At 36.2% G+C, this 24,150-nt stretch overlaps 1 protein-coding gene and 1 long non-coding RNA gene across 7 annotated transcripts in view; one reads left to right on the top strand and one right to left on the bottom strand.

Moving 5' to 3' along the window:
* Window positions 1-1,609: 1,609 nt before the first annotated feature.
* MBIP (MAP3K12 binding inhibitory protein 1) lies at window positions 1,610-22,796 on the top strand. 6 transcript variants are annotated; one of them, XM_045799868.2, is made up of 9 exons: window positions 1,610-1,742; window positions 5,474-5,593; window positions 7,375-7,599; window positions 7,685-7,781; window positions 10,294-10,359; window positions 10,598-10,750; window positions 14,933-15,030; window positions 20,687-20,725; window positions 22,187-22,796. In XM_045799868.2, the coding sequence occupies exons 1-9, from the start codon at window positions 1,659-1,661 to the stop codon at window positions 22,292-22,294; spliced, it is 990 nt and encodes a 329-aa protein (XP_045655824.2). In that variant the 5' UTR covers window positions 1,610-1,658; the 3' UTR covers window positions 22,295-22,796. The 6 variants fall into 6 exon arrangements, with proteins under 6 accessions (XP_045655824.2, XP_045655816.2, XP_045655806.2 ...); XM_045799860.2 differs by having other exon boundaries at window positions 1,610-1,787; window positions 22,190-22,796; XM_045799850.2 differs by having other exon boundaries at window positions 1,610-1,787.
* Window positions 17,660-24,150, bottom strand: part of LOC148107120 (uncharacterized) — a 76,280-nt gene continuing 69,789 nt past the window's right edge. The window contains exon 3 of the long non-coding RNA XR_015723090.1: window positions 17,660-17,774. This is a non-coding gene — a long non-coding RNA (uncharacterized LOC148107120). The remainder of the gene's footprint in view (window positions 17,775-24,150) is intronic.

The following is a 24,150-nucleotide window of genomic DNA, read 5'->3' as shown; positions in this document are numbered from 1 at the left end:
GCAGTACCTTATTAAAGATGGTATTCTTATAATATACAAAGCATGTCCCCAACTGTTTCCTACCAGTGTCCTGAATATTGGTAAAAAAAACAAAAACAAAAAAAATCCTTCACACCTAGATAAAAACAAATGATCTGAAACTGGTTGCTAATTTGTTACAAAAAAAATTCTATTTACCCTGTTATAATTATTTTCCTCTAAAAAAAGAACCAGAGGCAAAGAAAATATGCTAGCACTGCAAAGAATCATGAATTTTAGTTAGATCTGGAGACAACTGCCTTGAATGAGAAGGTTGCTCAATTTGAGACTATATATTGTGAAATCTTTTTCTGGATGTTTCTAGACATAGGTGGGATTATAAATTGTGTATCTTGCTGTGAGCAAGGGAATAGACAAGATTTCTCAAGATCCTGTAAAGCCTGGTGATCTGTGGAAATGAAAGCCTAATTAAGAGGCTCCCTAGGGACAGGTCAAAGGAGTTCTTTTATCCCTACTGCCCCTATTCCAGTTCCTTGATGCCTATTCTGCTCCTTTTATTCAGCCTACTCTAAAACTACAGAATACATATTGTGCAAGTTTCCACCTTTGCTTCCTCTACTGTAAATGCATTAGACTATTTGAGTTAAGAATTTTAAAAACCCTGTCCCTTATCTATAAACTGATGGGTTTTGTTTTTGAATAGAGCTTACCATTCGAAATTCTTCTACAATTGTTTTTTTTTTAATTGGACAACAAAACTTTTTAATGTTAGACTCTGACAATAAAAGTCCTTCGAATATCTTTTAATAAATCTGATGAATAATACGTTATCAAATTTCACTTCGGATTTATGTCTTCCTTCTAATTTCAAAGATTGTGTTGCATGCAATTACTTACTTGGGTTAAACTGTTAGAATCGTATTGAGAGTGTCTCACTTCTTTGAAAGCTTTAGGGTGAGTGTCTCTACAGTATCACCCAGAAATAGCAACTGATGCACGTTTTAAAACTTGACATAATTATTTTGCAGATTTAAAGTAATTAATGTCATTCCCTCGATAGTACACGAGAATAGTACAGCATTTTATTGTTCTCATATCCTCCGCTCCCTCGCATGAAAAATTAGTGACGTTAATTTGTGTAAGTTTTAAACAACCCGGTAGAGGTGAAAATGTTCTAAGTATGACAATTCTATGTGAAAGAGTTCTCCAAAATTTAGAAGCATTTGTGAGCACTGCTGCATCCACGACCAGTAATCTTTCTCCAGACCACTGAACAGCGCTATGCTAAAATTTTAATTTTTAACTTAAAATTTTAACTTCTCAAACCTCTAACATTTAACTGTAAGTTTCTTCTTACCAACGCTCATAAGCAACATCCAAAAATCAAGATAAGCTTCAGATGCTAACCCTCAGTAGACCACCGCCCCAATCACCATCCCAAATACATTACGCAGCCTCGTTCAAGTCAGTAATTACTCGCTCTTGGTCCTTGGCGTGACGATTAGCTGCACCTGATTGGTGCACCGGCTTGTCAGTCACAACGAGGGGTGGGTCCTCAAAGGCCCGGTGTAAATGAGACGTTGTGTTTTTACGTCATCTGCCAGCGACGAAAGCGCGCGGGGGGGGGGGAGGTTCGTGAGCACAACTTGGTGGTGGCGGGGGTGGCCTGCAAAGGTGTCATGGCTGCTGCCGTTGAGCTTAGTCGCTCGAGCAGTGGTGACAGGAATCTGGAGCGGAGCTGCAGCCCCAATCTCTCCCAAGAGGTGCTCTGCGAAATCTTTCGCTCTCTGCATAGCCTGGTGGGACAAGTGAGTGGTGATCTGTGGGAGTAGGGGTATGGGAACTATCCGGCCCCTCCCCCCTTTTTTCCTTTAGCGGAGGCGGGGGGCTGCGTAGGGCTGCTGGGGACCGGGACAGAGTAGCTGAGGCCTTAGGAGTCCGAGCCCAGCCGTCTGCGGTCGGAGTGAGGAGGCCGTATGGGCTTAGTTCAGAATGGGCTGCAGATCAGATTTCCTTGCAACTCTTCTCCCCAAGAGTGAGAGAGCGTAGTGTAAGTGAGAAACGCGGCTCCGAGAAGAACATGCTTGGAGAGAATGTATAAAAAGCTTTGTGAGTTTGGAAGGTGCCTGGCGCTCACCATCCCTTTTCCTGCAGTGAATTTATTATAGAAATTGATAGGTTAGTACGGCCTGAGAGTTTTGGAAAAGCTCTCTCCGCCCTTTTTGGGTGATTTGCTTTTAGAAATCACTTGGTTTATTTCTTTTTTTCCTCCTGGTCGTTGGGTGCATCTCTTACCCTTTAAAATGGTGAGGAAAATAAAAGGAATTAATGTAAATACTTCCTGCATAAAGTTCGATGAGTTATCCATGATTGATACAGTTTGCATCAGAACTGTTGTTTAATCGTCATTTAATTAATTTAACTGGCTGATAAATAGCTTCTGCAGAAATGTCATAATAAATTGGATTTCAATAAAAGTACTCCTTACACTCTATTCCAATCAAGTCACTATTTCGTTTCATGAAGTAAAATGCAAAGCATACTATAAATGAGAAACAACTTGAAAATAAGTTTGTTTGCTTTTAAAAAGGAAATCTTTTCTCTTGTGTCTTAGAATATTTTCCAGCTCTAAAAGTTTGTTATGGGGTTGGTACTAGTGCATGCAGTAGGCACAGCAGACTTTTATGTCAAAGATAATGTTAACTTCCTTTATGAAAGCAGAACATTTGTCTGATTTGTAAAAAAATTATTTTTAAAAGCCCTGGGTGGATGGAGAATAGATTTTTTAAAAGGTTATTTCAGTATTTTAAAAAATCCTAATATGTTTGTTGTGACTTTAAAAAAAGCATTATTCTAAGTTAAAATTTTGTTTGGTGTAACAGAACAATTATTAATAGAATCTGCTAAAAGTTGTAACTTTTGAACTCAGTTGTTTGCCACAGACTTATTAAAATTTTTTAAAGACCTGGGGACATTAATATTTTAGTGTTATCACCCAAGACCTGTAATGGTTTAACAGTTCAAGAACGTTTTATGTCCTGGACATTGGAATTTTAAGATTTATTTGTATTTTAATGTCAAGATGAAAAAAATTTATGCTCACCTATAATTTACTGAAGTTTTATTTTCAGTGGTGAGATATTTTTTAAAGTAACATTAAGAAATAATTTAAACATTTCTTTTGAAATATATTGTATACTGAATTTTTAAAACTCATTTACAAATTTTAATACGTATTTTGTGATTAAAGTTTACTTATGTCACCTGTCAAAAATGTTTAAATATTTGGAAAGTTTACATGACACAGTGAAGGAACAAATCTGTACAAGTGTCAAAAAATTAAATCATTGTCTCATCAATTAAATACTAACCGTTTTGATATTACTCTTTATATTCGAGATGTATTGTTTAAAGATAAGAATGAAAGCCATAGTACTTATAAAATTGCCCCTGGAGGAAATCACTATTTACTTTTGCAACAAGTTTACAGGATGTTTTTTTAAAATGTACATTTCAAAAAAAAAATTAAGTTTCAATATGCCTAATTTCATTCTGCATAGTTATTATATAGTTGGCTCTCCTCAATAGGAAACATAAAATTGAATGTTAAAAAGTATCCCAGATTTCAAATTTCTTGGTTTTAACTTTATTGCTTGCCTCTGTATGGCTCATTTTACCAAGCTGAAGCATTATTTATTGTTATCTTGGAATTTCATATTTAAGTTTTTACTGAAAATGCATATTAAAATAGTCCATATTAATGTCAGACTAATTTTCTGAGTGAATGGTTTACAATTACAAGTATAAAGGGTAAAAATACATAGAACTCATATTACTAACAGGGAATTTGTTGAATAAATAGTTGAATATATTGGGATAATTTTAAAGTTAATTTGTATCATTATTATGTGGTTTTCTTTAAAAAACCAAGTATCTTTAATTGTGCTTGAAAGGCTTACATAATTATGTTAAATTGAAAGAATATGATCACAACATTAAGATTTATTTTCTGTAAGTTATTATTTTCTCTGGAAAATTTGATGCTTTATTTTGGTTGAGGATTTGTGTTATCCCTAAACTCTATTCATAAATTTGTTATCAACTGATTTTAACAGTCTTAGAGAAGTACAGTAATAGTTTACTTCCATACATAACATAAGTTGTTGTCTAATGAAATTTTTATGGGCATTAATATAAACTAAGATTAATGCAGTAATCGTAACGTAAAACCTTAGTGATTATAAACTAATCTTTGCCACTGCAGCCTATTCAAAACTTCCTATTTCTTTATACTTATATGATATGGACTTTAAATGTTTCTTGTGTCATGCAAAAGGGTGGTAAATTTTTGTCGTATAGTATTCATTCAATATAATGCCTTTTATGGTAACTTTGGATCTCTGGTTCTTTGTACAGTGATTCATCTTTTTGTTTTATTAAAATCACAACTCATAACATCTATATTTGAACTAATGTAATACTTGCCTATATTTTGTAGAAAACATGACTTGTAATAAATGATTTCTGAAAAAACAATAAACTTAATTCTACCATGCAGCATATCTTTATAGTATGCTATAAACACATGTCCCTAGAAAAGTTTATGGAGGTTCACTTTTATTCACTTGAAAGCCTAGAGATGGAGGCTTTCCCTTTAAAATTTTCACTGATTTTGGTATTAATTTTATATTTGGGTTCTTAGTAGTTTTCTGTATAATATTATTTTAAGAGGTCACACATAGCCAACTTGTAAGAAATTTTATATGACAAGCCCTCACACAGTATTAGCAAATACTATTTAGCAAAAGATCTGGCCATTCCATTCAGTCTCTGACCATTTATTTCATTATTGTGTAAGAGTGTTTTTCACTTTCAGATTTCCACAGCTAGATTATAGTTTTTTATTTGAAGTAGATAAACATATTGCTATTTATCCCTGGACTTTATAATGTGTTTGAATAATGTTGATTTTTAAATTATTTTAAAATTGGTTAAAGTTGAAAATGATAAAAATGTGATTCAGAAAACATCAGAATACTGATACATGTCAGTTATGTCTTTGTGTATGTATTTAACAAAAAGAAATGTTTATATCAGAACTTTCATAAATGTGCCTCCCCTTCTGTTTAATGGTCTGAGCTAGAAGTACTGAATAGGGCAAGCCTATCTTGGCCCTCATCCAAAGGCTTTAGATAACGAAGTATCAAAAAGCCTCATCTTTCCATCTTTCGTGGATGGTTTCACCTGTAAGATGGTCCCATTACACAGACCCAAGAACAGAATTAGAATGAGATGTCATTGCGTTTTTTCTATGAAAATTACACCTTTCTTGGCCTTTTAAAATGGTAACTAGAGCATTTTAATGTATCATTAAAAATCTGGTAACTTTTTGAGCTAAATAGGCATGTTACTTTAAAGAAATATTTTTGTGACATCCCATATACACAGCTTAATCGTGTAATTTTTGTGATGTTGCTGGTTTGCCCTTTTGAAGCTTAACCTCAGAGATGATGTGGTGAAAATTACAATCGATTGGAACAAGCTCCAGAGCCTCTCGGCATTCCAGCCCGCTTTGCTCTTTAGTGCACTTGAGCAACATGTTTTATATTTACAGGTAAATTTCTTGTTAAAAATGTTAAGTCAGTATTGAGAATAGAAATTAACTGTAGTTAAATTATGAGCTAGAGTATTTGTCAGTTCTGTCTTAGCACTGTATTAATAGTGTTATCAATAAGAGGTTACTTCAGCCTCTAACAGATTAGATGCAAATCTGTTAATTTATGTAGTGATCTGGACAGTCTCAGAATATAGTCCAATAGGCCGATGTGGCTATGAAGATTGAATGAATGCAATTCTATTCAATTCTAGACTTGCACTGAAAATTCAATACAGTTGCATCTATGGTGGGTTATAATTAAGCAATAAGACACGGCAGGTGTGTGTCATGCTATGATAATGATTCCATGCCTTGGGTGAGTTTGGAGGCTCATGGAGTGCTTTCAGTGGTTCAAGAAGTGGCATTATCCCAGCACGACACATCCTGGAGTGTCTATTGCAATTAAACAGTTTCAGCATAGTTTTTAAAAAGAAAGTAATTTCTGTGACATTAATGTCTCATCTTAGTAAGTAGCCAGTCACTATTTTATTTTTTCTTCTTCTTAACAGTTTGAAATAATTCATCCTCTATATTAGAAGTCAACATTGAATTATTTATAATAGTACTGCTATGTTTTTTAATATTTCAGTTCAATAACTGAACAGTATTATGACCTTGCTGGTTTCCAATTGAACATCTCTGCAATTATAATTGTTGTAAGTTTGCAGTTTATCTCTAATCAAAGTATAAAATACGAAGTGTCAAAAGGTAAGTGGAAGAACTGTCTGGATTGGTCCTTTTACAGCTATTAAGATGTTACAAGGTTTCAGAAGAGTACTTGGTATAGTAAACAACAGAAGCAAAATTATAGGTATGAAAAAATAACTGGAACATTGACAAGTATGGGTGTGTTTTGATTAATGGAATAAACATTAATTTTCAGCCCTCTGTTCAGTGACTTTATGGGAAATTTTAACTCTGTTTCATGTTGAAATAGTTAACCCTAATATTAAAGGACAGAAATAATGAGTGATAGAACTCAATTGAGGCCTGATTAATGGGGGGGGGGGATGAGTAGTATAATTTACATTATACAATGGGGTTGTTTTTTTGTTTTTTTTTTTTAACCCCCTCTAATATAGTGATAGGCATAGATGTCTTTTCAACTGTGGATCTTGGTAGGTTTTGGGTTTTTTTTCTTGTTCATTTTCTTTTTAAAAATTTAATTTCATGACCCAAGAAGTTATCTTGCCATGTCAGGAAAGCCTGAGTGTTCACTCAGCATAACACCTATGTATTTCATGTCTATGCTCTCATTCACTTTGGCCAACTGCAGTTTCAAGTGGAGAATCTCCAGTGATACAGTGATAATGCAGGGCTTTGCTGAGTGAGAGCACTGGCTCTCATGTTAAGGAGGAAAAATACTAAGCCTTAGTGTTCTGAGGAGGCATTTGAATGACATGTTAATTAAGTGGCATTGGTGCCAGAGGCTGAGGCTTTGATTTGGCACAAAATAAAAGATGAGTGACAGAATGATTCCCTCAAAGAAAATTTTAAATTTCCTCAGGTTTTCTTTTTTTTTTTTTTTTAACAGATTTATACCAAATGATAATGGTCACAATAGCAGAGAACAGCAAACACATGTGATCAGATCTATGTATCCTGATATGCCAACTTTTTACATGTAGTCAACTGATATTAAATACTGCATTTATTTAGCAGAAATTTATATAAATGTTAAATGTGTAATTAATTTTGATTAGTTTAAACCGCTGCAGATGGAATTGTGTTCTTCTCAGCCTTTTTTAGCAAAACTTCAGCCTCTGATTAAAGAGGAGAATACAGCTGTTGTTGGAGAGATAGAAAAAACAGAAACGGGGAACAAGAATGAAGTAAATGCCAAATTTCCCATTAGTGACCTACAGGAGGAAGAAAAGCACAAAGATTGTGATTTAGGAGATGTGAAAAAGACACAGATCCATTTTGATCCAGAAGTAGTTCAAATAAAGGCTGGAAAAGCAGAAGTAAGGAGGTTTTATTTGGGGGGGGGGAGTGTTATTTTAAGTCTTATGCTCGAATTGTTAAAACATGCGTACTTATTGTTTATAGATTGACAGACGAATATCTGCGTTTATTGAAAGAAAGCAAGCTGAAATCAATGAAAACAACGTCAGGGAATTTTGCAATGTTATTGATTGTAATCAAGGTAACTACCTGGAAGAAGTTAATTTTCATAGGATTTTAAGCACAGTTTTTAGAGTTGCTCTGATTTTTCATTTGTTTTTAAAAATGAATAACATTAAATCACAACTTATTTCACAGGTTTATTTAGAAACTAAGCCAGCAGAAATTCTGTTATTATAATAAGACTACATTGCAAAAATGGGTTTCATTTTAGTTATGCAAAAATCAGATAAATGCGGACATAAAAGGACTAATGTTTACCACAGGTGAAGATTCTTTTTTAAAGTGCCTTTGGGAAATAAAGATGAAGTATGGGTGGCAGCATTTTTCAGTCTCACTAATAAGAAGGAACTAAGCTATATAAATTTCGAACCTGTAAATGTACTTTTGAATTTATGTTAATATATAAGTGAACTTAGTAAAGTTGATACTCCTCAAGAGGGAGCAGTTTTCTCACTACTCCTGAGCTTTTTGAAATGTTTTCTGTCACGATAAAGGCAATCTGTCATCAAGACTGTGGTGTCTTATGCTTTTTTCCTTTCTCTCATAGTGTATACATTTGCTGTTTTTCATCAGATTTTCCTTTTCCTCTCTACTTGATGCTATAGTGTACAGATCTGCAGGTATGCTGCAGAATACAAAATATTGCAGAGCACTAGCATAGATCTTACTCAGGCATCATAGTAATAATCAGAACAAGTAGTTCTTAGAAAAAATTATGGAGAAGAGTTCCTAATTGGAATGAACATTTTTCTTCTTGCCTCTAACATCTCTTAGCTAATTATTATGAATACAGAATTGTCAGATGAACCTAGAATTGACTCATACATTGGTACACTGATTCTCTTAATAATGAAATAATACAGGCTCAAGTGGGTCCTAAATTCAGCCTGTTTTGCTATTAACATTATACATGCATATCTCTAGACTTCGTATATTTTCCTGTTAGCTTTTCAGAACAGGTACAGTAGTGGCACAGTCTCAGGTACTACAATCCATCCACCTGCAAGTAACCCATGAGAAAGGGTTTGTTGAGGGAGCAAGCACATGTGTCACTAATGTTATTCCTCTGTTCTCCCTGCTAACTCTATTATTATAAACCACCAGGGGATAGAAATTGACAAGAATTGAAATGCTCAGCAGGATTCCTTGGCCCATTCAATCCCTTGCTGGCTCAAAACAGTGCCAGCAAGAATTGCTGTGGAGAGTGACTAGCACTCATACATTCACTATCTTCACACCATGCTGAATTTCTCACTGATGGGTCAGTTAATCTATATACTTGGAATATAACTCTGGAAAGGAGGATAGCTTCTTTTTTTAACCCTTAGCCCCATGAAATGGTAGAAAGAGAATGGAGAAGTGATGGCCCTTTAAACGTATATTGAGGTGTCTCAAAAAGGAAAGAAAAAGAAAATGATTCTGTTTAGTATCCATATATAAAAGATGAATTTGGAATTGTAGTCACACAATTTGATTTGTTGGCAGAACTATTAAGGAAACTTAGACTGAAAAAATATGATTTGTAATATGTTAGTGTATTCCTTTCATACCTGTCAATCTGATGTAAGTATAAACAATAGATTTTTTTAAAAATCAGATTCCACAGGGAAAAAAGAATTTTCTTTCAGTATCTCTTTTACCATCTGTTTTTTATTATAAAATCAGGGGAATTTTTCAGGAAATTTACTGCAATGCATGGTTTTACTTAATGTCATTTTAAATATTTTAATTTTTAAAACATTTTTACATTATGTTAACATTATTCCAGTTTTCCCCCAGGTTTGTAATTTATTTGTTGATACCTAATTTTGGAAAAAATTATACTTCTCAACTTAGAAGAAAATTGGAACAAATTTTTACAACTTATTTTTTCCTAAAACTGCATTTTTTGAAAAGAGCGGTCTGGAAAGAGACAGGTGGCTTTTGTGATTAGAGATTTTTTAAATGAGCATTGGAAACCTAGGTAAAATGGAAACGTATGTGTTATTCTTGATGTTTCAAGATCTTTTTTGTGTGGAGTTCTGAAATAAAAATGTGTTAAATGTATAATTAGTCATCTTTATTAGATGATCCCTAATGTGGTCAATAAGTAATATTAAAATGCTGAATTTTTTAAAAAAGGTATTTCACTAAAAGTAATGAGTTCTATTTATTTCTATGATGAAATAAAGGGAATGATGTCTCTTTGGCTTAGAATTTAAATGCTATCTATAAAATATATTTTCTCCAAAGACCCAGATGGTTTGGGGGGATATTGGTATTTATCAAAAATTATATTAAATTATGCCACTGAGGCTAAGGACTTTTCTATATGTAAATCTGAAAATTAGATAAGATTAGATTATAAATTCTAGAGGGGAAAGTTCACTATATTTTATCCTGTATGAGATGGCAATTTAATTACTATTATTTAAAATGATAATTCTCTTATCCAGTAGTATGTTAATATGAATTATTAGAAGTTTATCAAAATCTCATACATTTGAAGTTAAGAATATATTTAAACTTATACTCATCTCAATTCTTCTTAGAAAACAGTTGTGCAAGAACTGATGCCATTTTTACTCCTTACCCAGGATTTAAAAGTCATGTAAAAGGTAAGTATCCACTGCATACCTTCATCATTGACAGAAGCTTTTCCTAGATTAGAAGCAAAATGAAATAGAAATCACTTCCTATCTAAATTTTGTTTATTTTAAAACAAAAAGTCTTGCCTTCGTACTTGGGTTGATGGTCAGATGATCTTTATAAAAAGAATATAAAGTACTGTTAGGGAGATAGAATTTCTGACTTTTAAGCCTATTAAATTTATATTTGAAATGTTTCTTAACTTAGTTTCTAGAGTCGTGAATACATATGGACCACAGACTAGACCTGAAGGAATTCAAGGGTCAGGTCATAAAGCTAACAGCTTGCTCCGAGATTGTGGTAATCAGGCTGTTGAAGAACGGCTACAAAATATTGAGGCTCATTTGCGATTGCAGACAGGTAAGCAGAGTGCTGGGCGGTGCCCCATAAATGTACCTTTGCGAGTAGTTAAACTCCAGTTTATTTAGTCACAGAATTTTCATTGAGCACCTGCCATGTATAAAACATTGTTCTGATTGGAATGAAAATGAACAAGCATAGTCCTACTCCCAAAGAATCTACAGTTCATGTGTTTATGCTCTTCTTCCTCCTCTTGCACTTCTCACCGACTTGAGATTGTTAGTAGAATGGGAATAGATTCCAAATAGATCCTGACATTCTTGGTTGATTAAGTCACAGCTGAAAATTAACAGTCTTTTACCTGCCTCCACTTTCATAACTTAATCATGACTGTGTGTCATTCTTATCATCCACGGTGCTAGGTACAAAGTATTGCTAAGTGTGATCTTAGTCCTCAAGGATCTTTTCAGTCAGGGTAAGCACAGAAACCAGTAAATGCCATAAGGGAAGTGAACATTTATTGAGTAATACTAAGTGCCAGTCACTCTTGAAGTATTATACATGTCAACTCACTTAATATTTAACAGTACCCTTGTGAGTTGTTGGTACTGTTATTGTCAGATAAACTGAGTTCAGAGAGCTCAAGCAACATGCCCAAAGTAGTAATGATAAGTAGAAATCGAACCGCAGTCTTAAAAAACCTCAAACCTTAACTGGCTGCAAAGCCTGAGTCTCCCTCCCCATTTAGTCACCAGATCCTGTTGATTCTGTCTTCTAAATATCTCTCAGGTCTACCCACTTCTGTCTGCTTCCACAGCTACTAATCTAGTTGAAGTCACTGTGTTCTCTGCCTCGGACTGATGGATATTAGCTGGTTGCTTTGCCACTAGATTTCTTCTTCGAGACCAGTTCTGTACCAGTGGCCAAATTGCTTTTCCTGAAGTTCTGATCTTGCTGATATTGCTACTCCCCAGCTAAAAATTCTTTCATGGTTTCCTGTTACCCTTATATGCATACCAAACTTAGTATTTATTCATTCATTCCACAAATAGGTATTAAGTTCCTACAGTAAGCCAGGTGCTATTCTAGGCACTGAGAATACATGTGAACAGAAATTCTAATACATAAATTATATGCTACACAAGAAAAGCTACAGATAAAAGCAGCTTGACCAAGAGAAGAGAAAGGAGCTTGGGATGGGAGGGGATTGTAATTTTAAGTAGCATGATCTACATCTATAGTTCCAGCCCCATCTCTGGGCTTCTCAACTCTCCCTCATTTTGCTGTTCTAGGGCCTTCACCAAGGCTTTCTCTTCTGCCCATGCTTTCCCCTCCTGATCCCAGGCTGCTATGGACTCCCCTTTTCATGGAGTCTCAATAGCACCTAGTATTCCCTGCCCTCCTTTAGAGCAGTTATCTCAGTTGTGTGTGTTTAGTATCTGTTTCCCTTGCTAGATATAAGTGTCTGGCACAATTTCTGTGCCAGAAATTGTTCATTTCACCTTTTCAGATCATATGCAAAGTACAGTGGGTACACAAAGTTAGTGTTCAGCTCTCTCAGGGGAAGTCAAGAGATGGTACCCCTGGTGAAGTGACATTTGCGCCCTTGAAGGATTAGTAGGAATCTGTCAGCAGGCAGGAGCAAATTATTCCAAAAATAGGAAACACCATCTGCAAAAAGCACTGAGGCACACAAATCCAGTTAGGGAATTTTTGAGTCCTGCCTAGCTGGAGTACTTGCTGGGTGGAAGCAGAAGATGAGACTGAGTAAAACTTTGAGGGTAATAAGAGATTAGCATTAAAAATTAATCCCCTCCCCCATAATTAAATGGATTTAAAACAAAACAACTGTATACAAGGATTGACTGGCTTATTAAGTCTAATAGTATCAGGGTACCTGCGTGGCTCCTCGGTTAAGCATCTGACTCTTGATTTTGGCTCAGGTCATGATCTCAGGGTCGTGAGACTCAGCCCCATCAGGTTCTGCACACTGGGCATGGAGCCTGCTTGGGATTCCCCCCCCCCCCCCCGCTTTTTCTCTCTGCCCCTCTGCTCCCCTAGTTTACATGCGCTCTCTCTCTAAAAAAAAAAAGTCTAATAGTATCAAGTAGTTAATTATGAAAAATATCTGTTGAATTCCAGCTATGTGCCAAGGGCTATTGTAGACACAAGGGATACTGAAATGATATAGTTGCAGTCCCTAGCTTCAAGAACTTTATTATCTGGAAGAAAGACTAATACTGAAGTGGAATGTTATGGGGCTATGAAGGAAGGGTATGGTGGGGCGCAAGGAGCCTCCATGTGAAGAGATTTCAGGCAGTGCCTCACTGATTCAGTGAAGCTTGAACTGGCTCTTGAAAGATACAGAGGTGAGCCATAGGGCATTCTAGGTAAAGGGGGCAGCAAGAGCAAAGTCAATTGGATAAGTTACTCATTTTACCTTACTCAAGAGCAAGAATGACCCAGATCCCAAGACAAAAAACATTCTCAAAAAAGAAACCTGTTCCTAGAGTTTCTGTATTTAACAAGCTGATACTTTTGAAATGAAAATTTGCCTATATGCTTTAATTGCATAATGATTATCTAATTATGTAGTCATTCAGTCAGTAAATATTGAGCACCTGTGTAGTTTGTGTGCGCTGATGGTTCCGAGGTTTGTGCAGTGCACAAGCTGCACAGCCATACCCAATGAACAAAACAATATTATGCCCTCCTGGAGCTTACATTAAAGTGGAGCGATGGGCAATAAATAAACAAAATATATGGACTGTCAGGTAATAGTAACGGTTTGGAAAAAAAATAAGAGAAAGGATAGGGATTGCAGTGGGGGGGGGGGGAGGTTTTAACATTGGTATTTTTTAAAGGGTAGTCAGAGAGGCTTGCTGATAGGCTAACTTTTGAGCCCAGACCTGAAGTTGGTGAAAGCAAGCCTTGTGAATATGGAGGTAGAGGAACCACAGGTGAGAGTACTTGGCCCCCTTGAATAACAGAAAAAAGGAATCAAGTGGCTAGAACTATAAGGGTGTGGAGAGACTGTCCAAATTGTGTAGGATCTTGGATACTACTGTAAAGGCTCTGGTTTTTAATCTGAGTGAGATGCAAAAGTACTAGAAGGTTTTGAGCAGAGAAAGGACACTATCTGACTTTTACATTTTAAAAGGGGTCACAGCTGTGTTGAGAATAGACTGTGGGAGCAAGGCAGAAACAAGGAGACCAATTCGGAGGTTGTAGTATCTATAGAGAGATGGTGGGGGTCTAGACAGAATGGTCACATTGAGGTGCTGAGAAATAAAGAGGATTTGGTATATAATCATAACCCTGAAATTTGAGTAACCTTGATTTATCTTCCCCTCCACAGAAAGTTTGTTAAGAATTATGATAGGGGCGCCTGGGTGGCACAGCGGTTAAGCGTCTGCCTTCGGCTCAGGGCGTGATCCTGGCGTTCTGGGATCGAGCCCCACATCAGGCTCCTCCGCTATGAGCCTGCTTCTTCCTCTCCTACTCTCCCTGCTTGTGTTCCCTCTCTCGCTGGCTGTCTCTATCTCTGTCAAATAAATAAATAAAATCTTTAAAAAAAAAAAAAAAAGAATTATGATAAAGCTCCTCTTTAATATTCTTTTAGGTGAAAGGAGGGAATGTGGCATGTAAGGAGTAATATAAATTGAAGTGATAAAGATACACTGCAGTCACTGAATTGAACTATTAGGTGTCCCTGTGCATTTTTCTCCTCCCAAGTAACTATCCAGATCTATCAGAAGTACAAATTATTCTATACAGGAATTCTTCAGTAGCTCGTAATGAATTTAACATAAAATAAAACTGGCAAAATAGGAAGCATAAATGGGACTTGAGGAGAGGTACAATAGAATAATATACCCCACAGTGTACAATGAAATGAAATGTGAGCTGAGGATTTCATTTTGTTTTACTCTTATTCATTATCTTCTCAAGCTTAAATATTCCCCATTCCTCTGCATAAGCATCTTCTTTGCATGTTTTGTTTTGTTTTTGTTTTTGTTTTGAGAGAGAGCAGTGGGAAGGGCAGAGGGAGAGGGAATCCTGAAGCAGACTCCCCGGTGAGCAGGGGTTTGATCATAGGACCCTGAGATCACGACCTGAGACAAAATCAAGAGTCGGCTTAACTGACTGCACCATCCAGGCACCCCTGCATGGTATTTTAAGAATAAAATTTGTAAGAAGAATTATTCAGTAGTATCTCAGAATTTTTTTTAATGTATTTAGGTGGTCCAGTGCCAAGAGACATTTATCAGAGAATTAAAAAACTTGAGGATAAAATCCTTGAACTGGAAGGAATCTCTCCTGAATATTTTCAATCTGTAGTAAGTATAAGTGTCTTTAAAAATATATATATATTGTTTATTTTACGATGCTTCATCATATAACAGTTCACTCATTTATCTGCTATAGGCGAAACACCGTTTTAATAATTCAACGATGATCACAGTCCTATGTAGGGAGTTACCTAGTTTTTTAAAAAATTGTAATTCCAAATATTGTATTATATATAGACTCCATAATTTTTTTAAAAGGGGTACTTTTATCATTATCACCCAAATTGTCAAACTTGAACCATTTCCATGGCATAATAAATCAGCCTAGGTAGTTGTCAATCCTGTCACTATGAACATGCTACCTTGTAGAACAAAGGCTTCCTCTCGGACCTGCTCTGTCAGTTATCTTTCTGTCTCTTTAATCCCTCGTTGTCCACAGACTCCTTCCCTCAGCTCATACATGTTTGCATTTGTCCTCCATACTAACCAGACAAACACCTCAGTCTGCCACCCTATCTTTTTCTTTACCTTAACCACCGAACTTTTTGAAAGACTAGTCAATATTTGTCTAATTCCTCAACTCTAGCACTTATTTATTCATTCATTCTTACCCCCTTTTCCAAGGACATTAAGAAACAGTGTTGTGCTGATAAGTCTCTTTTGTCACATCAGCAGGTTTTAGGCAAGTGATCCTGAGCTCATTGTGTAATTTTCCTCAGTCTTTTGGGGCGATTATATATAACACCTGCCTTTTCTGAGGTTGGTTTTCTTTCTTTTTTTGGGGTTATTTTTAAATTTTATTTATTTTTGGTTTTCTTTTTTTTAAAGCAGCGCCATATTAGAAAGAACTAAATTATGTAAAAGTGAACAAAATTTTTTAATTTGCTAAATTTTTAGTGAAAATTTTACTAAAACTCCTATCTGAAAAATTATGTAAAATAACTCATATTAGCATGAATCATTGTAAGTCACTGGTTAAAATATAATTAAAATTATTTTAGGTATAGCAGCAGTAAAAAATGGCAAATTGGGTATTAGAGTAAGATACACAAAAGAAGTATTTTCAGATGAAGGAGGCAGGTTACGTAACAAATGTGAGCAGTGAAACCCAAAGATCAAAAATTTAGAGAAAGAGTTTTAGTGATTTATTCCCCTCAAATGTAAAATGAGGTTTACTAAAGTTCTAAGGGCTAAAGCAAGGATTAAATGAGATAATACCAGTCAAGCACTTAGCACACTGCCTAGCACATGGTAAAACCTCAGTAACTATTAGCATTTATTTAGTTTCAGAAACTATGCATGAAGTAGCTGTATAAATGTGGATAAGTCACATATTTCCTCTGGCCTTCAGTTGTCTAATTAAGAAGATTTCTTGGTTGTACTAATTAAAAGGTCTTTCCAATTTTAGGATTATTCTTTGAATGTATCTTCTAGAAGACTTGATAAAGATTTTATGCTTTTTCCTATAACAGTCTACTGTATGTTGTTCCCATTCAAGCTGCCTTCATTAAGTAATCCCTAGGCAGGCTATTTTTCTAGTTCAATTTCATACTTTGTTAATATAGTCCTTGTTAACAATAGAATTGATCTTACAAGAGAGTATCATAGTATTAGATGCCTCCAGAGAGATCTTGCTCCTTCATTAATCTCTTTGATTTTGACTTATAAAGCTTAACATTTACCTGCTATTGAACTTGGTTAACAAAAGAACAGTCCTTCAAATCATAATCTTGTTTTGGGGGATCTCTTATACACAGCATAGAATGTTTAGAGTGTTTGGTTAAAGAGGTAGAATAGTAGGATTATAGAGGACCTTAAATGCTATACCCAGAAGTTCAAAGTATTTATAGTTTAAATGCTATTGAAAGCATTTGAGCAGGGAGGAACTTGTGCAAATTATTTAGAAGATTTATCTAAAACTGTTCTGGAAAGTAAATGAGAAGGGAGAGACTAATATTAAGGAGACAGTATTATACTAGCTTAGATGTGAAGTGAGATCCTGAACTAAGGACAAGAGAGTGAGAATAGAAAAGATTAATGCAAGAGATAGTAGGAAATAAAGTTGACAAATACTGATAATTGATTGGCTGTGGAAAGAAACAGTGAGCAAAGGTGAGTCTACTTTCTGATTGGAAAAATTATATACCATCATTGACAGAAATAAGAAAATCTGAGGGGGAGATATTTGGGGAGGAAATGTGAATTTAAAGTCCTATCAGGATATACAGATAGAAACATCAGGTAAGCTTTTCAAGGGCAGGACTTGTATAATTGGGAGAGTCTGTGCAGAGGTGATAGTTAAAACACAGAATGGGTAAGAACATTAAGACTATCAGAGACAACTTGGTGACTGCCTAACTTCAGCGGCCGGAAGCATTACAAATGTAAACAGAATTGGTCTGGATGTGTTAGGTTGCCATTCCTGTGATAAAACTAGTGCTTTAAAAAAATATTTCCAATTACACAATTGGAACAATATACATTTAATTAGACAATATTAAACAATATACATTAGAAGGATCACTTCTGGATTAGTATTGGAAATGACATGTCCAAGTTAATAGTGAGCCACAAGGAGGCACAAAACACTGAAAAGGTTGAAGCATTCAGATTAACTCTGTCCTCAAGGCCTATGAATAAATATGGCACAGGCCCAAAGGGAAGGAAGATCTCATACTCACTCACCCGTCCATAATAGAATGCATGTGCCATCTGTAGGAGCTGCACTCCTTGCCTGCAGTAGATCCAGCACTAGGAATGTCCATGCACATGAGACGAGTTCTACACATACCCTGCAGAGGACATAGCATGTTATTTATCACTCTTAACCATCCTCATGCTGGGAGTACACGCAAGGCAATTACATATTTTTACATATCTTTCAAAGGTGTACAGAAAAGACTACATATGCTATGTAGTCTTCTAGCTTCTAAAGTTAGTAAGGGAAATTTGAGCCCATTAAATTTCTTAAGGATTGAATTTTTGTAGAAAATTCTGAACTCTGAAAAGATTTTAAATGAAATGTGTTTAATTCAGATTTACATGTAGGTGAATTCTAAACACAGGGAAAACTCATAGTTGAACAGAGATTCGTTACCATGGGTAACATTGAAGCTCAGCATATGAGAAGGGAAAAGCTAACAAGAAAAATATATAAATTGTATTTGGCTCACAGAACAAAAGTAGACTATGTGAAGTTCTTTTCAGTTACGAAACAGACACAAAACTCCAAAAAATGTATATAAAGCAGGAATTATAACAAAGATTAGTATTTTGTTGCACCTTTTAATATAATAGTTCTAAGATCTTTACTCTTCACATTCAACATGGAAAGATCTGAATGCGGTAATGTTTTAAAATTTTTAAGGACATCACCTAAATAAACCATTTAGAACATAGAATCCTTATGAGTATTTCCAAAGAATTACTTACTGATTTTAAATTATGACCCTTGAAACAGTAAATATAACATGCTTCACAAGTACATTTTTACAGCACTTTGTTCATTTTATAGCACTAATCACTTACAATCGTATGTTTACACATCTGTTTTTCACACTATTTTGAACCTCTGAAGGGAAGGAACTGTGTCTTGTTCATCTTTGAACATATAGACTGTAGTAGGCATTGAATAAATGTGTGAATGGAAGGGTTTGGCTGAGAATTCACTATTGGACTTTTGAAGGTGTGTTAACTTTGTTCCAAAGCACTGACTAGGTGGAATCTTTAGTCTATAATGGTAACTCCTGGTTGTAAAGTGTAGGGAGACGGGAGTCAACTGCATGTGCACAGGCCACGTATGTGTCCAAGGGCGTGGTGGGCCCGAAACATGAGGTGGCAACTGGATCTGGCTGGAAAATTAAATTGCAAACATATTTTGGAGGGCCTTGAAGGCCACACTAACCACATGCAATTCCAGTGTCATCGGTGCACAGTTACGTTTTTGAGAAAGAGAAACCTATAAACTTAGGTTCCTATCTGGTGGCATTATGAAGTCTGAATTGGAGAGAGATTAGAATCAAGGAAGATAGTTTAGGAAACATCATTGTCCACACTGGGGAGAAATGAAGATCGAATCAGGGTGGTGGGATGGGACTCAAAGGGAAGAAATATTTAAGACACTACACCTAAAATAAGCCCCCAAAGACCCCATTTTACTCTTTTCAAGTTACTAAATCATTGATGTCCTTATTCTCCTCATTCAGATACTTCTCAGTTTGGCTTTGTGATATAATAGTAATCTGATTGTTCAGTGACGTGGAAACTATCAATATTTTATAGACTAAACTCTTAGGCAAACAAGAGGAAGTTGTTTTTGTTTTTTTTTTTACAGGGGGAATTATATTTTAATCAGGTGTGTAAAAAGGCATCTCTTGGAAAGGAAGAAGACTGAGGAGTCTTCTGACCAAAATTAAACATTAAGCCCTTACCTGACTATGGGCCCCATCACAGGTACCCAGCTTAGTTTGGCAAAGGAAGGAACCTGTTTATATAAGCACCTTTCCCTCCCCATATTTAATAATTCCAACACTTAATGATTTCCCACTTACTGTAACTACTGATAAGAGGCATAGCTTGAAATTCTTTGAAATACCTTTTGACACAAAGGGAAATGTGACTTTTATCTTCTCTTCTAAATCTCAGTGGTCAGAAATGTTCATGAGAAAATTTTGCTACCTACATTGACGGTTTCTTTGTCAAATGTACCAATATATTAATTTGCCATTCAAAAGTTTGTGGTTCTGTGAGGCTAAGAACAAAATCTAAAAAATAACATTTGGTCAGGGTTTAAAAGGCTCAGCAGCATGTCCATGAGAATGCTGTCAGTTTATGTTATAGACATTTAAACTCAAAGTGCCTTAAACAGTGTGGAAGTTATCTTATAAAGTAGGAAGTTCAGCATAGTACACTCTTCACGGTAATGGATTCACTGGCTAAATCATGGTTGTCATGGTTGTCAAAGAATTGGGCCCTAACCCTCAGTTCTGCGTGGTGTTGGCTTTTCCCCAGGCAGATGGCAAGACCGCTACTTTTAGGTGTCCTGTTCAGATACAGCAGCGTCCAGAGGAACTGCCTCCTTTGAGGGCTTTCTCTTAGAAGTGAGGAAATTTCCAGAAGCTCTCCCCCTAATCCCCAGCAGACCTCTTCTTACTCATTGGCTAGGATTGGGCCCATGCCCATTCCAGTCACTGACAAGACCAGTGGGGTACGACCAGCATCCCAGGAGTCACGTGGAGGAGCAGTGGATAGCTGTTTGCACAGATAGCCACAGTGATCATTAGAGTCAGTCAGCGGTCTGTGTGCATGTGGTGTCTTTTCACCCCTTACCCTGGTACTCTAAATCGTCTTTTCCTCTGTCTAATGCTGCTTCACTTGGTTCAGCATCCTGGGATGAAAGGCTATAAAAAAAGGACACTAAAAAATCGCCAGAGCACCTCCTTCCATAATTACCCTCATTAGAAGCTGGGAAGGAGCCTGGGAAGAGCATGTTGCTTCAATGTTACTACTGTGTACTTCTAATATCATCGTTTGGAGGGTACCTTCCAAGATACAAGAAGGCAGATGTCAGTGGCAGCTAGTGCTTGCTGAGAGTTGTGGGCTTTGTTTCTGCCAGGGCTCTCCACATTTTGTTCAGTATTCTATAAAGGAAAATTGTTTAGATTTTAGAAGCATTGATTACTTACTTTTTTTACTTTTAATCTAGAGCTTTTCTGGAAAAAGAAGAAAAGTTCAACCACCTCAGGTAAGTTACTGCATTCTCATTGTGGCTTCTCAACTAGTTTGATTAGTTTTATACCTCTCTTATCAATAAAGTTCCTACTCTGGTTGCTTTTAGATCATACCCTGGGATTTAGGACTGAAAAAAAAGGGCAGCATAAATTTATGAACTTGAATTAAAGAAATAATTTTATTTCAAGGGCATGGAATGATTCAGATGGGCCAAATATAAAAGTGTCTATCTAGCTGTTAACTTGTAGCAAAATGTATCAGTTACAAAAAGCTGAAAAATAATAAATGATCAAGTAATTTAACCCACCCCCCTTTTTAAAAGATGTAGTTATTTGAGAGAGAGAGAGAGAGAGCACAAGGAGGAGCAGAAGGAAAGTTATAGAGAAGACACCGCCCCCTCCCCCTCTGAGCACAGAGCTCAGAGCCCTATACCCGTGGGGTTTGATCTCATGACCCTGAAATCACGACCTGAGCTGAAACCAAGAGTCTGATGTTTAACCGATTTGGGGGTCAAACTCAGGACCCCAAGGTCAAGAGCTGCATTCTCTACCTACTGAGCCAGCCAGGCGCCCCTCCCCCTCCCCGCTTTGCTGACACTACTAATTAGCAGCATCTAAATCCAAAAAGGGTATTTGGCAGAGGTTGACTTCAGCCCACCACTGTCCATAGTACTATATTAATTAGCTGAATCTTAATTAGTGAGGTTCTGGTAGCTGTTAATGGCAGTAATGTAAAATTAAAGTTGGAGAAAACTCTAGAATTTTTTGACTTTTTTTTTTCCTTTAAAGATTGTACTTCTTTATTTGACAGAGAGAACACAAGCAGGGGGAGCAGCAGGCAGGGGGGAGAAGGTTTAGAAAGCAGGCTCCCCAATGAGCAGAGAGCCCAACACGGAGCTTCATCCCAGGACTCTGGGATCGTGATCTGAGCCGAAGGCAGAGGCTTAACCTAACCGACTGAGCCACCCAGGCGCCCCTTTGATTTATTTTTTAAGAGTAGCATACTACTTATTTTTTAATTGTAAAATTTTGAGTACATTTTTGAGAGCATCATTTTTTCCAAGAGAGGTAGTTGATTGCAGTTGACCCATCAAAAGAGAATTTCCAGCAGTTAAGCTAATCCTAAAGTTTAATTTTTTTACTGTTGATTATGAGAATAGTCAGTTAAAGAAAGTTTTTACAATCCTTTCTAAGTATAAGAGGTCCAGGAGAGCTTTGTCATTAAGAAAGAAAAAGAAAGAAAGAAAGAAATATTTAAGCCTTATTATTTTATGCCTTTAAATTTATGATATAGTCAACATATATAGTTCAATTTAAAAATTATGCTGACATATATAGTTCAATTTAAAAATTATTCTCATGAAGAAAAAAAAGACATTTACCATATTTTAAGTAGTTATAGTTCATTTAGCACTTTATCTGCATTAAGATACTTCAGAGTCATATTCACCAATTTGTATTCTTGTTGTTTACAGCAGAACTATTCACTGGCTGAACTTGATGAAAAAATTAGTGCCCTCAAACAAGCCCTGCTCAGAAAATCAAGAGAAGCAGAATCCCTGGCTACTCACCACCTTCCGTGAAAAACTCCTCTTTCTTGTCATTTGACTTTTTTATATACGTGTAACTTACACTGCATTTAATTAAATGGATATGTATTCATCAATGTAGACTTCCCTCTGAAGTCAAGGCTTCTTTTCACGTTGAGTCCAGCCTACACAAAGTTATCGTCAGATATTCCAGTGAATTTTGAAATGGTTAAGGCATTAAAAACAGCATTGTCAGAATCTATTCCCTTCTGTTTTAAAGGAGGTATTTTGGAAATTGAAAAACTTAATTCAAAAGCACATCTTTTTATATGTGTGTGTACGTACCACAGAAAGGAAGATTTATTTTGAATAGTGATATTTAAAAGGACTTTATATTTGTAATATCACCGTTAACCAGTTTATTAGTTTAAATCTGTACTTTGTACATAAGAGGCATTCAACAAAAATTTATCAACTGAAATGAATTTTAAATGAATGTATACACTTTTTTTCAAATGTCAATTTTAATGTAAATAAACAGTAGATCCCACCTTTATTCCCTTTCTGACTGTTGTGTCCTTGAGCAAGTTAATCTCATTGTGTCTTAATTTCCATATCTGCAAAATGGGAGTGATAATAATAAAACCTATAGTTGTCATGAATAGGTGAGATCATGCATGCACAGCTTTTGAAACTGGCCCAAGGAAGTGCTGGGTAAACGTTAGCTATTATTACTGTATAAAACCAAATCTGTCTTTGAGTGTTTAGATGTTACAAACAGTCCCTTGAGAGAGAGCCTCACTTTTTTACAGTATCTTAGTTATGTTAGGCAGTATATGTATTTCCATAGTTGCAAATTAAACATTTAATAAGATGCAGCTACTGTCAAAGAGCGGATATTTAGGTCAAGAATTGTTTGGCTGCAAGAAATCAGAATCTACCTAAAATAGCCTGTAAACAGGAAGTTGTTAAAAAGAATCAGAAATCTGGAATTTAATTGCAGGAAGTATAGCTGGACATTGTGGTGTCTAGGAGGTCACCAACAGTTCGTCTCTTCCTCTGTGTCTGCAGTTGCCCCTGGCTGTTCCCATGTGTAGTTCTGTCTCTGTCCCCTACCTTCCTTCTTTTTTGCTCTCCCTCTTCCTCTGTGCCTCTTTCCCTCTTTCGTTCTTTTTCTCTTCCACCTAAGCATCTATGTGTCTGCTTTCTTCACTCTCTATGAACTGATTTCTCTGAAGGCCTCTTCATTGCTCCTCCTCCATACAGGGTGACATGTTGGCCCTGTCTCCATAGCCTTGGCATTCATGCCTTTGAGTTGCCATGGTGCAAACTCTGAACCCAACTCTGCAGAACCTCACAACTACACTGACTGCTGCTTACTTCTTGGTATCTCTTAGTTCAGCTCCTGAGACTGAAGCTCACTTAGCGTGATCAGTGGTCTCAGGCAGTTGTGACCAGGACGATGGGGCAGGGGCGCCTCACAGAAGTATGCAGTATGCACACAACCTTGCACAACCATTTGCGGGAGCCTTGAAAGTGGAGTCACCTGGTAAAAAACGGGGCTTTGGAATCATTCCCAAGAAGTGGACGTGGACTAGGTTGATTCCACTAACATCTTAATCTCTACAGAACTCACCCTTCAAGATAGTCTTGCCTAACGTGATCCAGTATTACAGGTACGACTATAAGTGACTGCTCCTCACTCTCCATCTGGTTATCGTAATCACCATCCTGCCAGAATGACCTCCCCTGGGTTTACAGGCACATTTTACTACCATCACGCCAAAAATACAATAGGAAACATCAATAAAAATGATCAATTAGAAAAAGAGGTTGGGTAGGGAAGAAACCTAGAAAAAAGGATCCAATACTGGTCACTAGTTTGCCGCTAAATAAATGTCCTGAGTCTG

The sequence above is a fragment of the Ursus americanus genome, chromosome 35 (genome assembly GCF_024610735.1).
Source record: "Ursus americanus isolate L20-20 chromosome 35, mUrsAme1.1.p, whole genome shotgun sequence".
NCBI classification, from domain to species: Eukaryota; Metazoa; Chordata; class Mammalia; order Carnivora; family Ursidae; genus Ursus; species Ursus americanus.
The sequence above is the reverse complement of the archived record's forward strand: the minus strand, read 5'-3'. Positions and strand labels throughout refer to the sequence as shown.

Coding starts and splice junctions, on each gene's coding strand:
- MBIP (XM_045799850.2), top strand. CDS start 1,659: ATGGCTGCTGCCGTTGAGCTTAGTCGCTCGAGCAGTGGTGACAGGAAT. Junction 10,360..10,597: donor ATTTAAAAGTCATGTAAAAG/GTAAGTATCCAC, acceptor TTCTTAACTTAG/TTTCTAGAGTCGTGAATACA. Junction 20,726..22,186: donor GAAAAGTTCAACCACCTCAG/GTAAGTTACTGC, acceptor TGTTGTTTACAG/CAGAACTATTCACTGGCTGA.